Raw genomic sequence first — 15,013 nt, 5'->3', positions numbered from 1 at the left:
AAATGAAACCAAAAAGTAGTGGAATCTATTGGCTGTGTTGCTTTGAGCAGGACATTGTAACAGTAGTTGGTCCTCTACCACATCAAGTTTATATATTTTTTTCCCCAATTGTTCAAATGGCAGAATCAGATTATCCAATCATATGCCTTAATTATTTGATCATTGTTCATGTAAAAACACCCATGAGTACATGGGCCACATATGTTTTGTCTCTGTAATTGGCTTTGATCAGCTGCATCAAAACACTAGAAAAAAGAGAGAGAAGAACGCATGGAACATTTAACCCACACAAAATGTTTTAATACCCTTTTGCCAAGGGAAAGGTGGTCCAAACCTGATATACTAAATAAGGGGGGAAATGTGATGGCACAGGTTTTTAATGTAAAAACTTGTGGTCAACACTCAAATGCTTTGAAAAAGTCATGTAACATATGACTTCCTTATATATTTAGTACACATACACAGATATCTTTTTAATATATTTATATATATTTTTTGTTGTCATTGTTGTTATCCTGGTTGTTGTTGTTGTTGTTATTGTTGTTGTGTTTTATCTAGACCAGCCAGATACAATATCTATTAATATCATACAGCCACATTAGGAACAATACCTATCAATATCATACAGCCACATCAGCAATGCAGAGTTCACAGATTCATGTAGTCCATCCTCTCTATGCTAATATATGAAACCAGCATGTGTATAGATGTATTTGTATTTTTATCCATTGTATAGACTGGTGTGATACTTGTCCTTTGTATCTCGTGTCTTCTGTGCAAAAAGTCTTTAAACAACCAAAGGGGAAAGTGTCAGCGTTTAGAATATCCTCACACGGTTGTTCTTTTATGGTGAGTTTTGCTGTTTTTATTTATTTATTTTTTTTTTTTTGTTCTTGCCTTTTTTTTCATGTAAAAAGGAAAAACAGTCATCTCCGTTGGCCACAAAGTTTATAGCATCACATACAAAAGGGAAACTAAAAGCACCCCCCCAAAAAAATAGGGGAAAAAAATGTGTCAAAAGGGACATAACGTGACCAAACTTAGCAGCATCCTCTATTGGTACATCTTTTTGAATAAGGCACGGCTGCGTACAGAACTGGCGTGGCCGGCGACTCTCCCCATGTACCCAAAAAGAGGAGTGGTGAAGCCCGGCACGGCCCTCAAACCGTGCTCTCCAGCATCCACTCTGTGCTGCTAAAAGTCACCCTGCGGTTGGCCAGAGGCGAGGAGTCCACGTTGAGCTGGTTGGAGGACTTGTGTCTCCTTGTCCGCGCCCGGCGGGGGTAGCTGTGACTCTGAAACAGGGAGTAGTCCCCGTCGAAGGAGAAACGGTGCCTAGTTCTTGCCAGCTCGTTGGGCAGGAGCCCGATGTTTGCCAGCGCGCCTTTTTTGTCCTTTAGCCGAGGGGCCTCCTTGGTGCCCGCGTTGGGCCCGATGAGGCACAGCGACATGGTGGAGCCCGTGAGGCTGCTGTCCGTCTGCGTGTCCTCGGACAGGGGGCAGGAGCGCGAGGCGTCCAGGCTGGCCCGTCGCGCAGCCTTGTCGGCTGCGGGGGGCGGCAGCGGCGGCAGCTCCACCTCCAGGATGGCGGTGGTGGGCGGCGGGCCCTCCCGGGCCTCGCAGTCCACCTTCAGCACCAGCGCCTTGCACTGCTTGGCCTCCTTGGCGGACGAGCCCTCGCAGTGGCCGTCCTCGGCCGGCTGCTTGGAGGCGGAACGACGCAGGGCCGCCTGGCTCCCATTAGTCTGCGAGTGCATGTTGCTCACCTTGGCCTTGCCCCCATCATCGGGCGTGCTGTACGCCTTGTAGCGGATCATGAGGATGATGATGAAGACCAGCACGGAGGCCACGATGATGCCCCCGATGATGATGATCATGGTGCCGCCCAGGAACTGGCTGTGGATGAAGCGGCACTGGCTGGACTCGCTGGCCGTGTTGAACTGGACGCAGCCCACCACCCGGGTGGCGGTCAAGGAGGTGATCCCGTCATCGTACACCGCCAGAACGCACAGGTCGTACTCCCGGCCGGCCGCCAGGTCATTCACCAGGAAGGTCTTGCTGGTGGAGGGAATCATTCTGGAGAGAGAAATGAGAGCATGACACCAAATTTAGGTCATCGATGCATACTGTGTACAAAAAAGGTTTTAGACAAACTCCTGCTCAGAAAGGAAAAAAAAAGGAAAATCAATTAATTTTCACATTAGTAATACTTAGGATGTAACAACTGGACATCTCTGATGTGCTGTACACAGAAGAAATATACTGCCCTCAAACTATTTTGTAGTCTGCACTGCTACACAGTACCACATTCAGCAACTTCAATCATCACACTAATTAAGCCACCCAGGAATTAGCTGGAATAAAAACAAGCTCCAACCATGTACCTGAGACCCACGTAGAAAGTAAAGCGCTCTAAGTGCATCTTCCACTCATGAAGTTAATGGCAATAGGAAAATGGCACTTGATATGAAGGTGATTGTTGAAGTAAGGGCAGAGACCTAGATTTAATTGAAGCGAGACAGGCAGTACAGCTATTGACTGAATTCTAGCCGAGAGCAGGAAAAAAAAAATGCTGATTTGTGGGTATGGGGATATGCGCTTTGCTGTCAAAAGCAGTTGATGCAAGAGGGTTCAGAGGAAGTGTCAGGGGTTGACACAGTAAGAAATGGCACTCTCAGCATCTGAATATTGTCAGGGCAAACGCTAAACTGCGAGGTGATGCAGAAGGGAGGGGCGCCAGCAAATGCAGACCCAACATCTGCAGGGAGTGATAAAAGAAGCCTATGGCCTAATGTGGGACGATAAAAAGAAGACCAAAAAAAGAAAAAAGATAAACACGGTAAAGGGAATGGAAATAAATGCCACGTCTGTGAGATGATGTGGAACGCACCCCCAACCAGTCAGTGGGGGAGAGAAGCAGCCCAGTGGAAAATTCCTTTATGAGCTTTGAACTGGTATTCTCCTCCCTTCTCATTGGAAATAGGTTTTGATTGTCGAAGCCATCTTTCAAGGAATATGATCATTGCAATCCTTAGACACAGATGTGTGCCCCATCACAATCAGACCTGTGAACTGGCTGTCTGCATACATTTGTTTTAATACCTGTATATAATAATCATTTGCTTTATATGCTATTCAGAAATTTCATAGCTTATATTTACTGTATGTGTTATAGCTTAAGCTTTGGCAATTTATTGTGTCAGGTCAATGAGAGAAAGAGACATGAGAGAGAAACAGAGAATAAAAATAGTGGGATGGAGCTGGTGAGAGCTATACAAGAACTATAGCCAAGAAAATATATATGCAAGGCTGTGAGCTCCTCAGGACAGAAGAGTAAGCAATTGACTTCTGACGTTCTCTGGAGTTTGCCAGTCGCCAGCTTCGTGGAGACAGGTTGAGTCTTACCTAAAGGAGTACGCACACCGGATGTACTACCCCAGCTCCACATAATGTCACCATAGCACTTAATACCAACAACGTAGACAACATTTGTGAAAATGAACTGCGAACTGCCATCGTAGATCAGCAGACTGACCTAAAAACCAACGCCAAAGATGTATCTTATTTTATGACATGCACTGTGATGTAATCAGAGAATTAAAGATTGCTGGTGAAAATTGCAATGACCTCATGTTTATTGTGCACTGGGAAAGAAGAAAGACTATTTCAAGAGGGCATATAGGTACATCAAATATTTTATATTTCAACTTAGTAAGACATTTTAAATTTAAGTGATATTATTATTATTAGTAGTAGTAGTAGTAGTTGTAATAGTAATAGTAGTATTCTGAAAAAGTGCAAATGTAAATAAAATCTAATGTAATAAGTAATAATGAAGTGTGCATAAGTCATAGTTGTAATAATAAGGAAGTCATCACAGGACATTTCACCTGTGTCCACATCACAGCATTCTATATCAGTAACTGCTGTTTGTTCAATCCCTGAATTGATACTGGAGGCTCTGAATTATCTTCACCAGTTCACCAGTGCTATACTTGTACTTTTAACAGGGTTGTGTACTATATATAGCACAGCTCAGTGTGCTTGTGAGTCTGTTTGTCCCAGGAGTCATGATAAGAGTTCGACTGGCTCCCTGTGTGGAGGACCCAGGTCTTTTGCACACTGAGCTAACTGCATCTTGTTGTGCTGAGTGGTGCTGAAGCCACACCACTTACATGAAACGCAATAACTACTGCAACCAACCAACTGGGGAAATCAGCAGATCATTTTATGGAGTAACCAATGATCTTGCAGCCTGACCCAAACCTCACGAGATCCAACAAAACATGTTGGGTTCAGGCTGACTTGGGCCTATGACTGCATTATAGCGCTCGGGTTTGGGTCACGTTGAGGTCAGTGTTTCTGGATGTCAGATTTAGAATGCACTGCTGTCTGGAATCTGGTCTAAAATCTCACTTCGAATGAATTAAATATACACAAAGGGAATTAACATTTTCAAGGCTACCAGACATATGAAGCTTGAATGGGGGATTTAGTTCTTTACTTAGACAGGCAGAAATTATATTTGCCCAATGCCCTCCATTTTCTCAAAACACACTTCTTATTGATAAACTCGAGCTGAATTTTCCAGTTTGGATCTGTTTACTTGTACATATGCTATATTCATTGTATGGTGCACCGTTTCCCCAAAAACAGACTGCGTTGTGTACATGTGTTACATAATGTGGGATTAGTTTTATTTTTTGTACATACCATCATGCACTATGTTTAACTGAAGAGGAGAAGATTTGGTAAGATAATCTGGATATATGTGAGCTTCTGAACGTGATTTTGACTTTATTTCATTATTGCCAGTAGCCCCAGTCAATACTGGCATTTTAGCTTGAACAGGTCGGGTTCAGGCCAGTCATCCTCTTTGAATGAGGTTCAGTTTGGACATTAAAGCCTGTGGATAGTTTGAAAACAAGATATTTCTTGAATATGTATTACACACACACACAAACATTTACATACACATACAAACGCAGTCTGTGTGTATATGAATATGTATGCACACACACATACACACACACAAGCACAATATGGACAGCATATTTCCTTTCCTTGTGAATCACACAGCTTGCTGGTACAGTTTTAAAGGTAAGTGTCAATGTGAATAATATGCGTACACTGGAAGCGTTAACATAGATGATCATGTGCCCTCAACAGCTGCTTCAGATGAACTTGCACAATACATGAGCATATTTGACACCAACAAAAACATTGCTAAATTTGTTGCACATACCAAGCATGAAATCTCCACTTATTATTTCAAAACAGCCAATCCAGGAATGGTTATTCCCGATTCAAAAAAAAAAAAAATCCCTACTTATTTGCAAGCACCATGTGGCAAATAAAGGGCTAGTACAACTTCTCTGACAGGTGGATGTGCAATTAATTTGGCTTGCGAGGAAACAAGGCACAGACCAAATTTAACTGATTAACCCAACTCATTAGCATCTGATTCATAACCAATCCTGATAAAGTAGAATTGCAAGTAAGTGGCGCTGCAAACTCCTGTGTCTAGTAAATGTGCCTTGTTCCTATAATACAGCGCACATGCTCTCTCTACCCAAGCTAAGAGCCAGATGCCATAAAGAAGCAGGACAAAGTGTGACACTGAGTCTTGCAACATAGCTACTCGGGTGAAAAGAAGTATTCTTGAAGAAATGTTAATATTTGCAAAAAGACTGAACCAATGAAGCTTGAAAAAACAAGATGCTTTGGGTAACTGTAGGAGTCCTATTCCATGCGCTACATTAACAGCACAGGTCACTGTTCTGTCAATTTATTGAATGTTGCTCACAGTTTGCAAGCACCTCCATGCCTACAATTTTAACATCATAACCTCAGTCATGTTATTGGAGCTTCATTTTCCTCTTTTCCAGCCTGCGCTTGGTAATTTCCTTTGAGTGGGCGCAGCGGGTATTCTGGTACAATTTCAGCACGACGTTGTGTAATGGCAAGGTTTTAATGTTTTCAGCTCCCAATTTGCGTGACTACATTAAATCTCCCTGTCTGGATGAACGCAGGGCTGTGAGCGAGCATTATCTCAGTGTCTTTCACTCTGCCAACGAATCCTTCATTTGAGTGCAGGAAGCGTGGGGTGCTGCTCTATATATTCTCTCCATACTGTACATATTAGTAGGAGGGCTTGGCATGATTTCCAGTCCCGAATGATCAGAGTAAAAAAAACTGCAAGGTGTAAGCAAATTGCTTATTTTTGCCTCATCTCCTCCTGGCATCCATCTAGGGAACCGTGAAGCGTGTTACTTCGAGCCATGTTAACCGTCATTATTTAAATCACATCCTGGGTTTCCGTGATTTAACATAACTGTTGCACGTTTCGTTCAGGAGGTGCCATGATGGGTTTGATGAGCCTGCCTTCAATGTGAAATCAAATAACCTCGGGTGTGTCATTTCAATATGAGGAAAAAAATCTGTCTGCGCAAAGACCTGCATGCTTGTCAAATCACACTTGCGATGGCTGTGGAACCTGCATTCCAACTTATCTGCATCTGATTGTTTTTGGTGCTTTTCCACAATATTTTAAATATTGAACTTTTTGAATAGTTTCATGCAGTTTTTCTAACGGGAAGGCAAAGTGAAGTTCTGCAACATACCCCTGATGTATACTGCAAAGACAGCTTTGAATTCTACTGCTTTTCTGATATGCATTTTGCAGACAGGAACAAGTGTTTCAGCATCCCAGCTTTCACACACTGTCTTTTTCCTGCCTTGACAACACATGATTAGAGCAAGAAAAAAAAAAAAAAAAAAACACAGGCTGTATAATATAAAAGAAACAGAGCTGATAACTATTGAGGAGTATCTTTTACGTGAGAATGCATTTACATGTGTTCTTGTGCAGGTGTGAGGCTAGATCTGCCAGGCTCTATCGCTTTTTTTTCTCCTCAAGCCTGTTTACAGGTCTGGGCAGAAGGCTGCTCGTCTGCATTGGCTAATTAACCGAGACTTTGGATTTGCGGCAGGCAGATGGACCAAACCTCAGTTCAAGAGCGCAGCAGCAATGTTACCGTTGGTGCGCCAACGGGGTTCCAGATGTTGGATGAAGGGAATCGTGCAAGTGTGAGAGAGGCCTCACAGAAGGAGGTCAACACGGGGATGTGGCACTGCAAAACGCGGGGCCAAGAGTCTCAGGTCAAAAAATGTTGGACTGTAATGATTATGCATCTCCGTCTGTGTGGTTATTTCCTGACTGCAGAGCATTACAGACTTTTAAGGAGGCTGCATGTCTGTGTGTGTTTACCTACGTTATATCCTGTCCTTGGTTATTTAAATTTATTTCACATGATGGTTATTTCTCTGTTAAAGAAGTATTTCTACTTTTAATCCCACTGCTAATATTTACTCTCAGTACTAAATGTCTTCACCCTGAAACGAAGACCAAGACAAAGTATTATATATTTTTTTTGGTTATAGAATGTGACCAGTTAGCATTATGAGCATAACTCAAGAAAGGGATGTGTCCTAGAGTTGTAGGCTCATTTTTTGTGGATCTCATCCTTAAATTCTCTAGACCTCAAGAATCGGTCATGCAAACACAGCCCGAGACCAGTCTGCAGCGGGTTCTCAGTTTGGTATGACAGTGTGTAACAGGAAAAAACAAAATGTAATCAGGATGAAGCATAACCTTGAAGCATTCTAACAGCCACCAGATGTCTTTCAAGTGGGCAAAGTGGTATAGTTACAGTAAAATCTAAATTTCCCTGTACACAGTGATGCACAAACCTAGAGACACTTCTCAGACTTCCATTTTGTCAGCAGCTTGCTTTAAAACAACAAAACAGGAGGCATTCAAAACAGGATCACACGGTGCATAGTGTCGAATGGTGTCTGCGCACTTAAAGAGATTTAATGAAATGCTCTAAAAGAGACAAAATAAGCCAATTTCACCATGACTCTAAACAAGACTGCATGCCCAGTTACAAATCAATTGGATATTGCTGAACATCTGCATTTGAACTTCATCGCTTTAAAATATTTTTAGAGATGTATTTTTACAGCATTTAATCACAAAGGGGAAAAAAGTAAGGTGTATGTACAGGAATTGGCATTGATATATACACCCTTTTTTCTTGGTTAGTTCTTTCATATACTGCTTTCCAGCAGGAATCCAGTTGTTGGATATCTATGTTGCCTAGCAACTTTACCTGGCTTGTCGTTTTTGAAAAGGTTTCAGAATCTCCAAATGGAAGGTCCCCTCCCCATTCGATGTGGAATACTGTTTGAAAGCAGTTATATTTTAAAAGCACAGAGTTATCGTGCGCATCTGAGGACAATTCTGTGAAGCCATTATGTCATTCTGTTAGTTACCTCGATTGACATTAGCAACTGAACCACAGGGTGTCCATTGTTCTAACTACTCCAGATAATATGTACAACATCCTAATTCTTTGTAAAACACATATCTGCGTCTCGATTTACCTATGACTAGTTTATCAGGACTCATTGCCCTGAAAGTACATTTGTTTCAATTTATTTAGGCACCTTATTTCATGATCTTGCTTTGAGATCGTTCACTCAAAAACATACAGCTTTTAAAACCTTGTTTAATGCCACTGGCGAATAGGCAATTTTTCTTAGGCTATTTGATTTTGAGCATTTTTGGTTTTTAACTTCTTAAATGGCTTGCACAACAGAACAGAACCTTAACACACACTTTTGATTTCTGTATTTAACTGATGTATGCCTTTTCTGCCTTTTCTTTAAACAAAGGAGGCGATCTTACAACACTTACAAAAATATTAAACGATCAAACAGCAGTGCAATGTGCACCTTGTAAGGGCCATGGTGCAAAGTGACAGGTGACAGTTCAATGTTTAAAAACAAGCCCATAAGCAAAAGATGCAGCTGTCAATCTGGGAAAAATGCAAATTCAGATGATGAGCAAAGCTGCTTTAGCATAGGAACATTGGAGCTGACAGGCTTTACACAGCACATTCATCATGCCCCCCCCCCCCCCCTCCCCCCTCCAATGAAATGTCAGATTGCTTAAATAACAATATGACACTACTGCCTAAAGATGCAATTTCAGAGTGCTTGATGCTCCTCTTGTTTGCCCTGTCTGAGATGTTAACGGATCACGACAGGGTGCGGTCACAGACAAAACATTCAGGGCATAAGACTAATTGTTGTGAGAACAATGTTAAACCACCATTTTTTTAGAATCACATAAGCTTCTCTGACATGGGCATATGCTCTCTTACAAATGCTTTTTCCCTCATAAGACTTTCGAATGCAGAAAGGAAAGCATTGTTTATGATTGCCACTCATGATGCCCTGCTTGAAAATAACACACAAAACATTTACTTCTTAAAATATTAACACAATATTTCTTAAACAAGGCAAACATACATATATTATAAAAGTATGCTGTAGGAATAATATTACATAAATCACAGTCTTTATTTTACATGGCTGCCTTCCAAAAGTGAGTTGAAAAATATCATATTCAAATCTGTTTTAGAAGGAAACATAAGGCAAAGTAAATGTAATCAAATCAATAACAACGTTATTCACCACTTGATCACCACTTCACATGTTTAACCACACAGTTTAAAGCAGTGGTTGCTCCCATTCATCTGCAAATTGTATAGTAATCACATATTACCCTTTTCTTGCAGACTAAAGCACATTGAAACTCATATACAGCAGAGCAATGGCCAAAACAAATTGTTCATTGAACACCTTAAAATGTTGGCTGACTGGCTGGTTAACTGGATTTACTGTAAGTAACTGGTGTTGACTGAATGCCAATTGTCTATTTATGAATTCAGTGCTCAAGGTGAGGTGCATTTGAGACAATTATAGATACAGTACAATGGAGATGTATGACATTATAATTATGCTATAATAGCAGTAATTACAGTGTATGTTTATTTTTATGATATACATATAGTTTGCATATATGTGAATATAATAGATTGTTAATAGGAATGCAGTGATAGGGGGATCTGCTACATCTATGGCAACATTTCTGTTTGTGACGTGAATTATCATGTCACTATCTATGCGACATTACTGTGGAAACAGGACTATCGGTGGTATTCAAATTAATTCCAACTAGGAGATTTCAAACACAAATGTTACCCTTTGTATCAAAAACACAAAGGTTATCAACATCATGTTTCCAACGAAGAAGGTATCAATGCTTGTTATTACAATATTCAGTAAGTAATAATGGGGCAATTGCTCTGTCGTTAGCTTAGCTGCAGTTTAGATTTTAAGTTTTAAATGCGCATGTTGCAGAAGAAGTCACGTGGCTTCTTAAGCCCCATTGCTGTGTCATCGGTACCTGTGGTTTAACCTACTGCTGAGGTTTAGCTTGATCTCAGTTGCTGTGTCTTCAAGAAATTTCATATCAGCCACTAGAGGTCACTTTTTGTGCATCTTTGCTTAAACCTGACACTGAGGTGGTTTAAGGAGAGACTAAACCATCTCATTTGCAAAATGAGACCTACATCACATCCTACACACAAACTGTAGTAATATTTTGTTTATTTCTTTGTCACTTACTTTGTGTGAAATAAAAACTATATAGGCATATCTCTTTATATAGTCCTAGTATTAAGGTTTGCGGAGATAACTCTTCATCTTCTTCGAAAAATTGTTGGCTGTTTTTTCTAATCACAAAGAGAGACAAAAAACGCTTAATCTAAATAGTGTGCTCTTTATTCATCACCTGGATTTCTGCACCATTTGGCACTGTCAATTTTCAACAAAAAGCATAAATTATTATATATATAACAAACAATTTAGTGATCAAACATTTATTTATTTCACAGCTACTCTTATCCAAAACAAATGTCTAAGCATGTCCTTGAGTAATGATAATAATTCAAACACGATCCAGACCAAAATGCTTATAAATCGAGGGTTACAATGAAGTCGTAACTTTAGTTTCCTTTCAGACACTTCAGTGACGACAGGATCCAGGAAGCGTCTTATTATTTATTTATTGAAAGGAAATAAACTTTTTTTGGCGGATGTGAAGTCAATTGTATAAGAAATATATGAGCCCAATAACAATTACAATAGCCTATAATATTTATATTACATCAAGGATCCAACTCCCAATGAATCCTAAATTATGTCGTTAAGTGGCATTCTTGTTAACCCCTGGCAGGGAATATCTGTATAGATGGGCTCTGGTTCTGGGTAAACCTCCAACTTTCAGTTTCCAGACAGTTTAACTGTGAATCAGCTGAACCTGTACATGTTGTTACACAGCAATTACATTTAGCTTAACACACAGCTGCACGTTAATCTTCTGATACATCCGGTTTAAGTAGTACAGTTCTAAAGCGCAGCTAAACTAGCTGACAGAGCAATTGCCCCAATACATTTTGGAATATTTGTTACTAAGCATGTTATTGTTTGTGTTTGAGGTAAAGTGGCAATGTGATTGGTTGAATAACAGATGTGACATTTCCATATTTAAATGCCCTCTGTCACATGTAGTGGAATTACTGGCATTGCTTGGAGGCAAGAAGTAAACCTAGGTTTGGGAGTTAACAAAGATAATGCAAACATGTTGAGAGAAGCATAACTGTTAGTTACACCTGAAACTCTACCTCACATCACCATTGCTACACAATGTAAGCTGTGGGGACAGCAAGACATAGTGGTAAGGATCAGGGCTTGTAACCCTAAAGGATACAGTTTCAGGGTACAGTTTCAAGTGAGAGACGAGGCACTGCTATAGTATCCTTGAACAAGGAACCTGACCTGAATTGCTTCAGTAAATATTCAACAGCATAAATGGATGATATGTAAAATAAGTCACTCCGGATAAGAGCATATCCTAAGCAAATAATGTAAATGTAAAATGTAAATGCCACAAGACATTCATTGATTTCTATTTTATATGTTGAGAATAGAAAAAGAGACCTTTTTCATTCTGCTCTGCGATGAAAATGTCATTTTCCCAACTGGATGTCAGCACTGTGCAGGTCTGCAGCTCATGACAGAGGCTTAATTTTTGTCTTTTAAATCTCCAACTTATAAATGATGGTTCACTATGCATTTTATGTCATCTCAAAGCCATGTAATATACTCTATGGAGTACCTTAAGCCGTAACAGTTTATGTGTGGAGTTATATGGACATTGATGGAGGTTTTTGCAAATAATAGGCCAATTCTCTTGACTTATCTCTTCTTCCAGGTCATTCTTCCTTCTTTATAGGTAGGGAGCCAGAGCTTCCTGGCAGAGAGCCCCAGCCAAGCCCTAACAAATTTCTCATATACACTTCATTGGGTTATTTTGATTCTTTCAGTTCCGTGACTGACACTCCTGGCTAAACTAGAGATGGGTGCCTCGAAATCATTCACTGTCTCATATGCAGAACTGTATCGAAAAGAATAGAGAACATCAGATTTGTATGGCCGTTTGCAACTGAATGGTTTAATTTGAATGACGAAACAAATGAATGAAGACTATCAACGTGACATGGGCATCTTGACATGGGCATTGCCTACTTTAAATTTCCCCTCTGAAGAATTGTTTTGTTAAAATGAGGATTTTTGCTTTTTGGTTGAAAAAAAAAAATGGGGATTATTACTAAACATTAGTGGTGGGCCTTCTCAGGTGGTGTTGCTATCTATCTTTGAGGCTGATTTTCTGCCATGTTTCATTATTTTATTTTTCAATGAACACTCATCTGTGTGCTCTACTTGCTCTTTCTAATTTGAGTTAGGAACATCTAAGCAGCCATTCAAGTGGTCCATTACATGAATAATACAGTATGTTTAACAATACATGAAATGACATGCAAGATAGCATTGTAGACGATAGGATGGGAACATGAAATAGTTTTGCTGAATCAATCTGTAATGTAAATATGGTTTTGGTGTATACATTTATGAATAAGACATTGCAGCATATCCAGATATTGCAGTCCATTACTATGCTCTATCTGGGCCTTCTGCCCGCAGGGCATTAGAGCACATTGTTTTATGGGCTGCAGTGACTATCCTGTTAACCTGTCTTGATTACCTTGGCTGTTGTTCTAAGTGAATTTTTATGCACGATTGCATTCCATTGCTTTTTTACATCACCATTGTAAAGCAATTTATCTCAGTCCGCTTTACTTATGGAAACATAAGTTTTTATCTTTTTGTAATGATGCAAGGCAAGGATTCATTTGCTGTTCATCTGCTGCACTGCTGCAATGCATATTGAGTTTAGTTGTAATTCTCCCTGTGAACTGTGACTGTTAGCAGGGAGAAATCAATTGTGAATCAAGGAGTTGCAGAAAAATATTTAACAACTGAAACACAGGTTAATATTGATATGGCTTGAACCAGAATGATAGATCTTGCCAAAGGGTCACATAACCACATCTGACACCTCATCCCTGGTCTGAATATGTCAGTGAGTGAGCTGTGGGAAGGAAAATGTGGCTGTAGTAAGGGTTAGGTTCTAATGTGACTGTGAATATGAACCCGACCCTAAAAGAAAACCACAGAAATGTATAATTTGTGGAATTAAACATTAGCAAAAAAATGACACCACCTCAGATCCCAGAACTCACCTGTACACCAGCGTGTCGTCAGAGGTGCTATTGTACTGAATCTGGTACATGCGGATGCCCGGGATGTGGCGCTCAGACGGCCACCGGATCACCGCCGAAGAGGAGGTCAGCTCGGCCGCCACCACCCTCTTGTCCTGGTTCTTGGTGTCATTGCTCCCGGACTTGGAGGAGGTGGTAATATCCGATGAGCCAGGGTCGGCCTCCTTTATATGGCCCGTGTTGTTGACAAAGAGGGGCAGCGGGATCATGTTGACCTCCACGGCAGCGGTGGCGATACCGGCGGCGTTGGACGCCACGCAGTTGAACGCCCCGCTGTCCTTGAGCATGGTGATGAGGATATCCAGGGTCCCGTTGTCGTACAGGACGGTCCGCGAGCTATTGTGCACCAGCTTGCCATCGGGGAAGCGCCAGTGGATGGCGGGGTCAGGGTCGCCCATGGCCTTGCACTTCAGCGTCACCCCCTGGCCTTCCATCACATAGGGCTTGGTGGCGTGGTGCTTAGTGATCAGCGGGGGCTCACAGATGAACTCCTCCTCCTGGATGGACCAGAAGTACTTGTCCATGAGGTGCTCCGGCGAAGCGCACGTCTCCAGGTCGTCCTCCCTGGTGAGCCGGCGGAGCCAGAGCAGCTCGCAGTTGCAGTGCAGCGGGTTCCCCCCGAAGCTCACCGCCAGCGAGGACGGGTTGGAGCCCTTCGCGTCTGATAGCACCTGTGCGTGCTGGAACAGGCTGTCCGGGGGCAGCTTCTGGAGCCGGTTGGAGGTCATGTCCAGGCGCACCAGCTTGGTAAGGAGGGTGAAGGTGCCGGCCTCAATGTGGTCGATGAGGTTGTGGTCCAGGGTGAGGGTGTTGATGTTGGTCATCCGGGCGATGGCCTCCCACGGGAGGGTCCGGAGGTTGTTGTAGGAGAGGTCCAGGTCCTCGATGGTGGCCACAAACTCGTCGAAGGAGCTCGGGGCCACGTGGTGGATTTGGTTGTTGCCCAGAATGAGGTGGCGGAGGTTGATCAGTCCTTTGAAGTGGTCGCTCTTGATGGTGCTCAGGCGGTTTCCGTCCATGTGCAAGGCACGCAGGGAGCGGAGGCCCAGGAAGGCATGGGGAGTGATCTGGCTGATGGTGTTGCGGGACAGGGTGAGGTGGACCAGGCTGGTCATGTTAAAGAAGTCCTTCCTCCGTATGATGGTGATGAAGTTGTCCGTCAGCCGCAGCTCCACGGTTTTGCGGTCAATGGTGGGCGGTACGAAAAGGAGCCCCGTTTTGGCACAGAGGAGGGTCAGGGTGGGGGAGATATTCTGGCAGATGCAGCGGCCTGGGCAGTTGTGTCCCTTCACCAGCACTCCGAACACCAACACACACAAGACCAGCCGCTCCATGGTATATCAGCTCACCTTTCCTGAACACAGGAAGTCAGAGAGAAAAGAAGAGCATTCATAAGCAAAGAACATTTCCATAAAAAT

At 42.0% G+C, this 15,013-nt stretch overlaps 1 protein-coding gene across 1 annotated transcript; it reads right to left on the bottom strand.

Moving 5' to 3' along the window:
• Positions 1–1,035: 1,035 nt before the first annotated feature.
• Positions 1,036–14,934, bottom strand: lrfn1 (leucine rich repeat and fibronectin type III domain containing 1). The gene is made up of 2 exons (XM_036536732.1): positions 13,557–14,934; positions 1,036–2,076 (listed from the first exon to the last, which is right to left on the bottom strand). The coding sequence occupies exons 1-2, from the start codon at positions 14,927–14,929 to the stop codon at positions 1,161–1,163; spliced, it is 2,289 nt and encodes a 762-aa protein (XP_036392625.1). The 5' UTR covers positions 14,930–14,934; the 3' UTR covers positions 1,036–1,160.
• Positions 14,935–15,013: the final 79 nt, after the last annotated feature.

This window comes from Megalops cyprinoides, chromosome 9, assembly GCF_013368585.1.
Source record: "Megalops cyprinoides isolate fMegCyp1 chromosome 9, fMegCyp1.pri, whole genome shotgun sequence".
Taxonomy (NCBI): Eukaryota; Metazoa; Chordata; class Actinopteri; order Elopiformes; family Megalopidae; genus Megalops; species Megalops cyprinoides.
The sequence above is the reverse complement of the archived record's forward strand: the minus strand, read 5'-3'. Positions and strand labels throughout refer to the sequence as shown.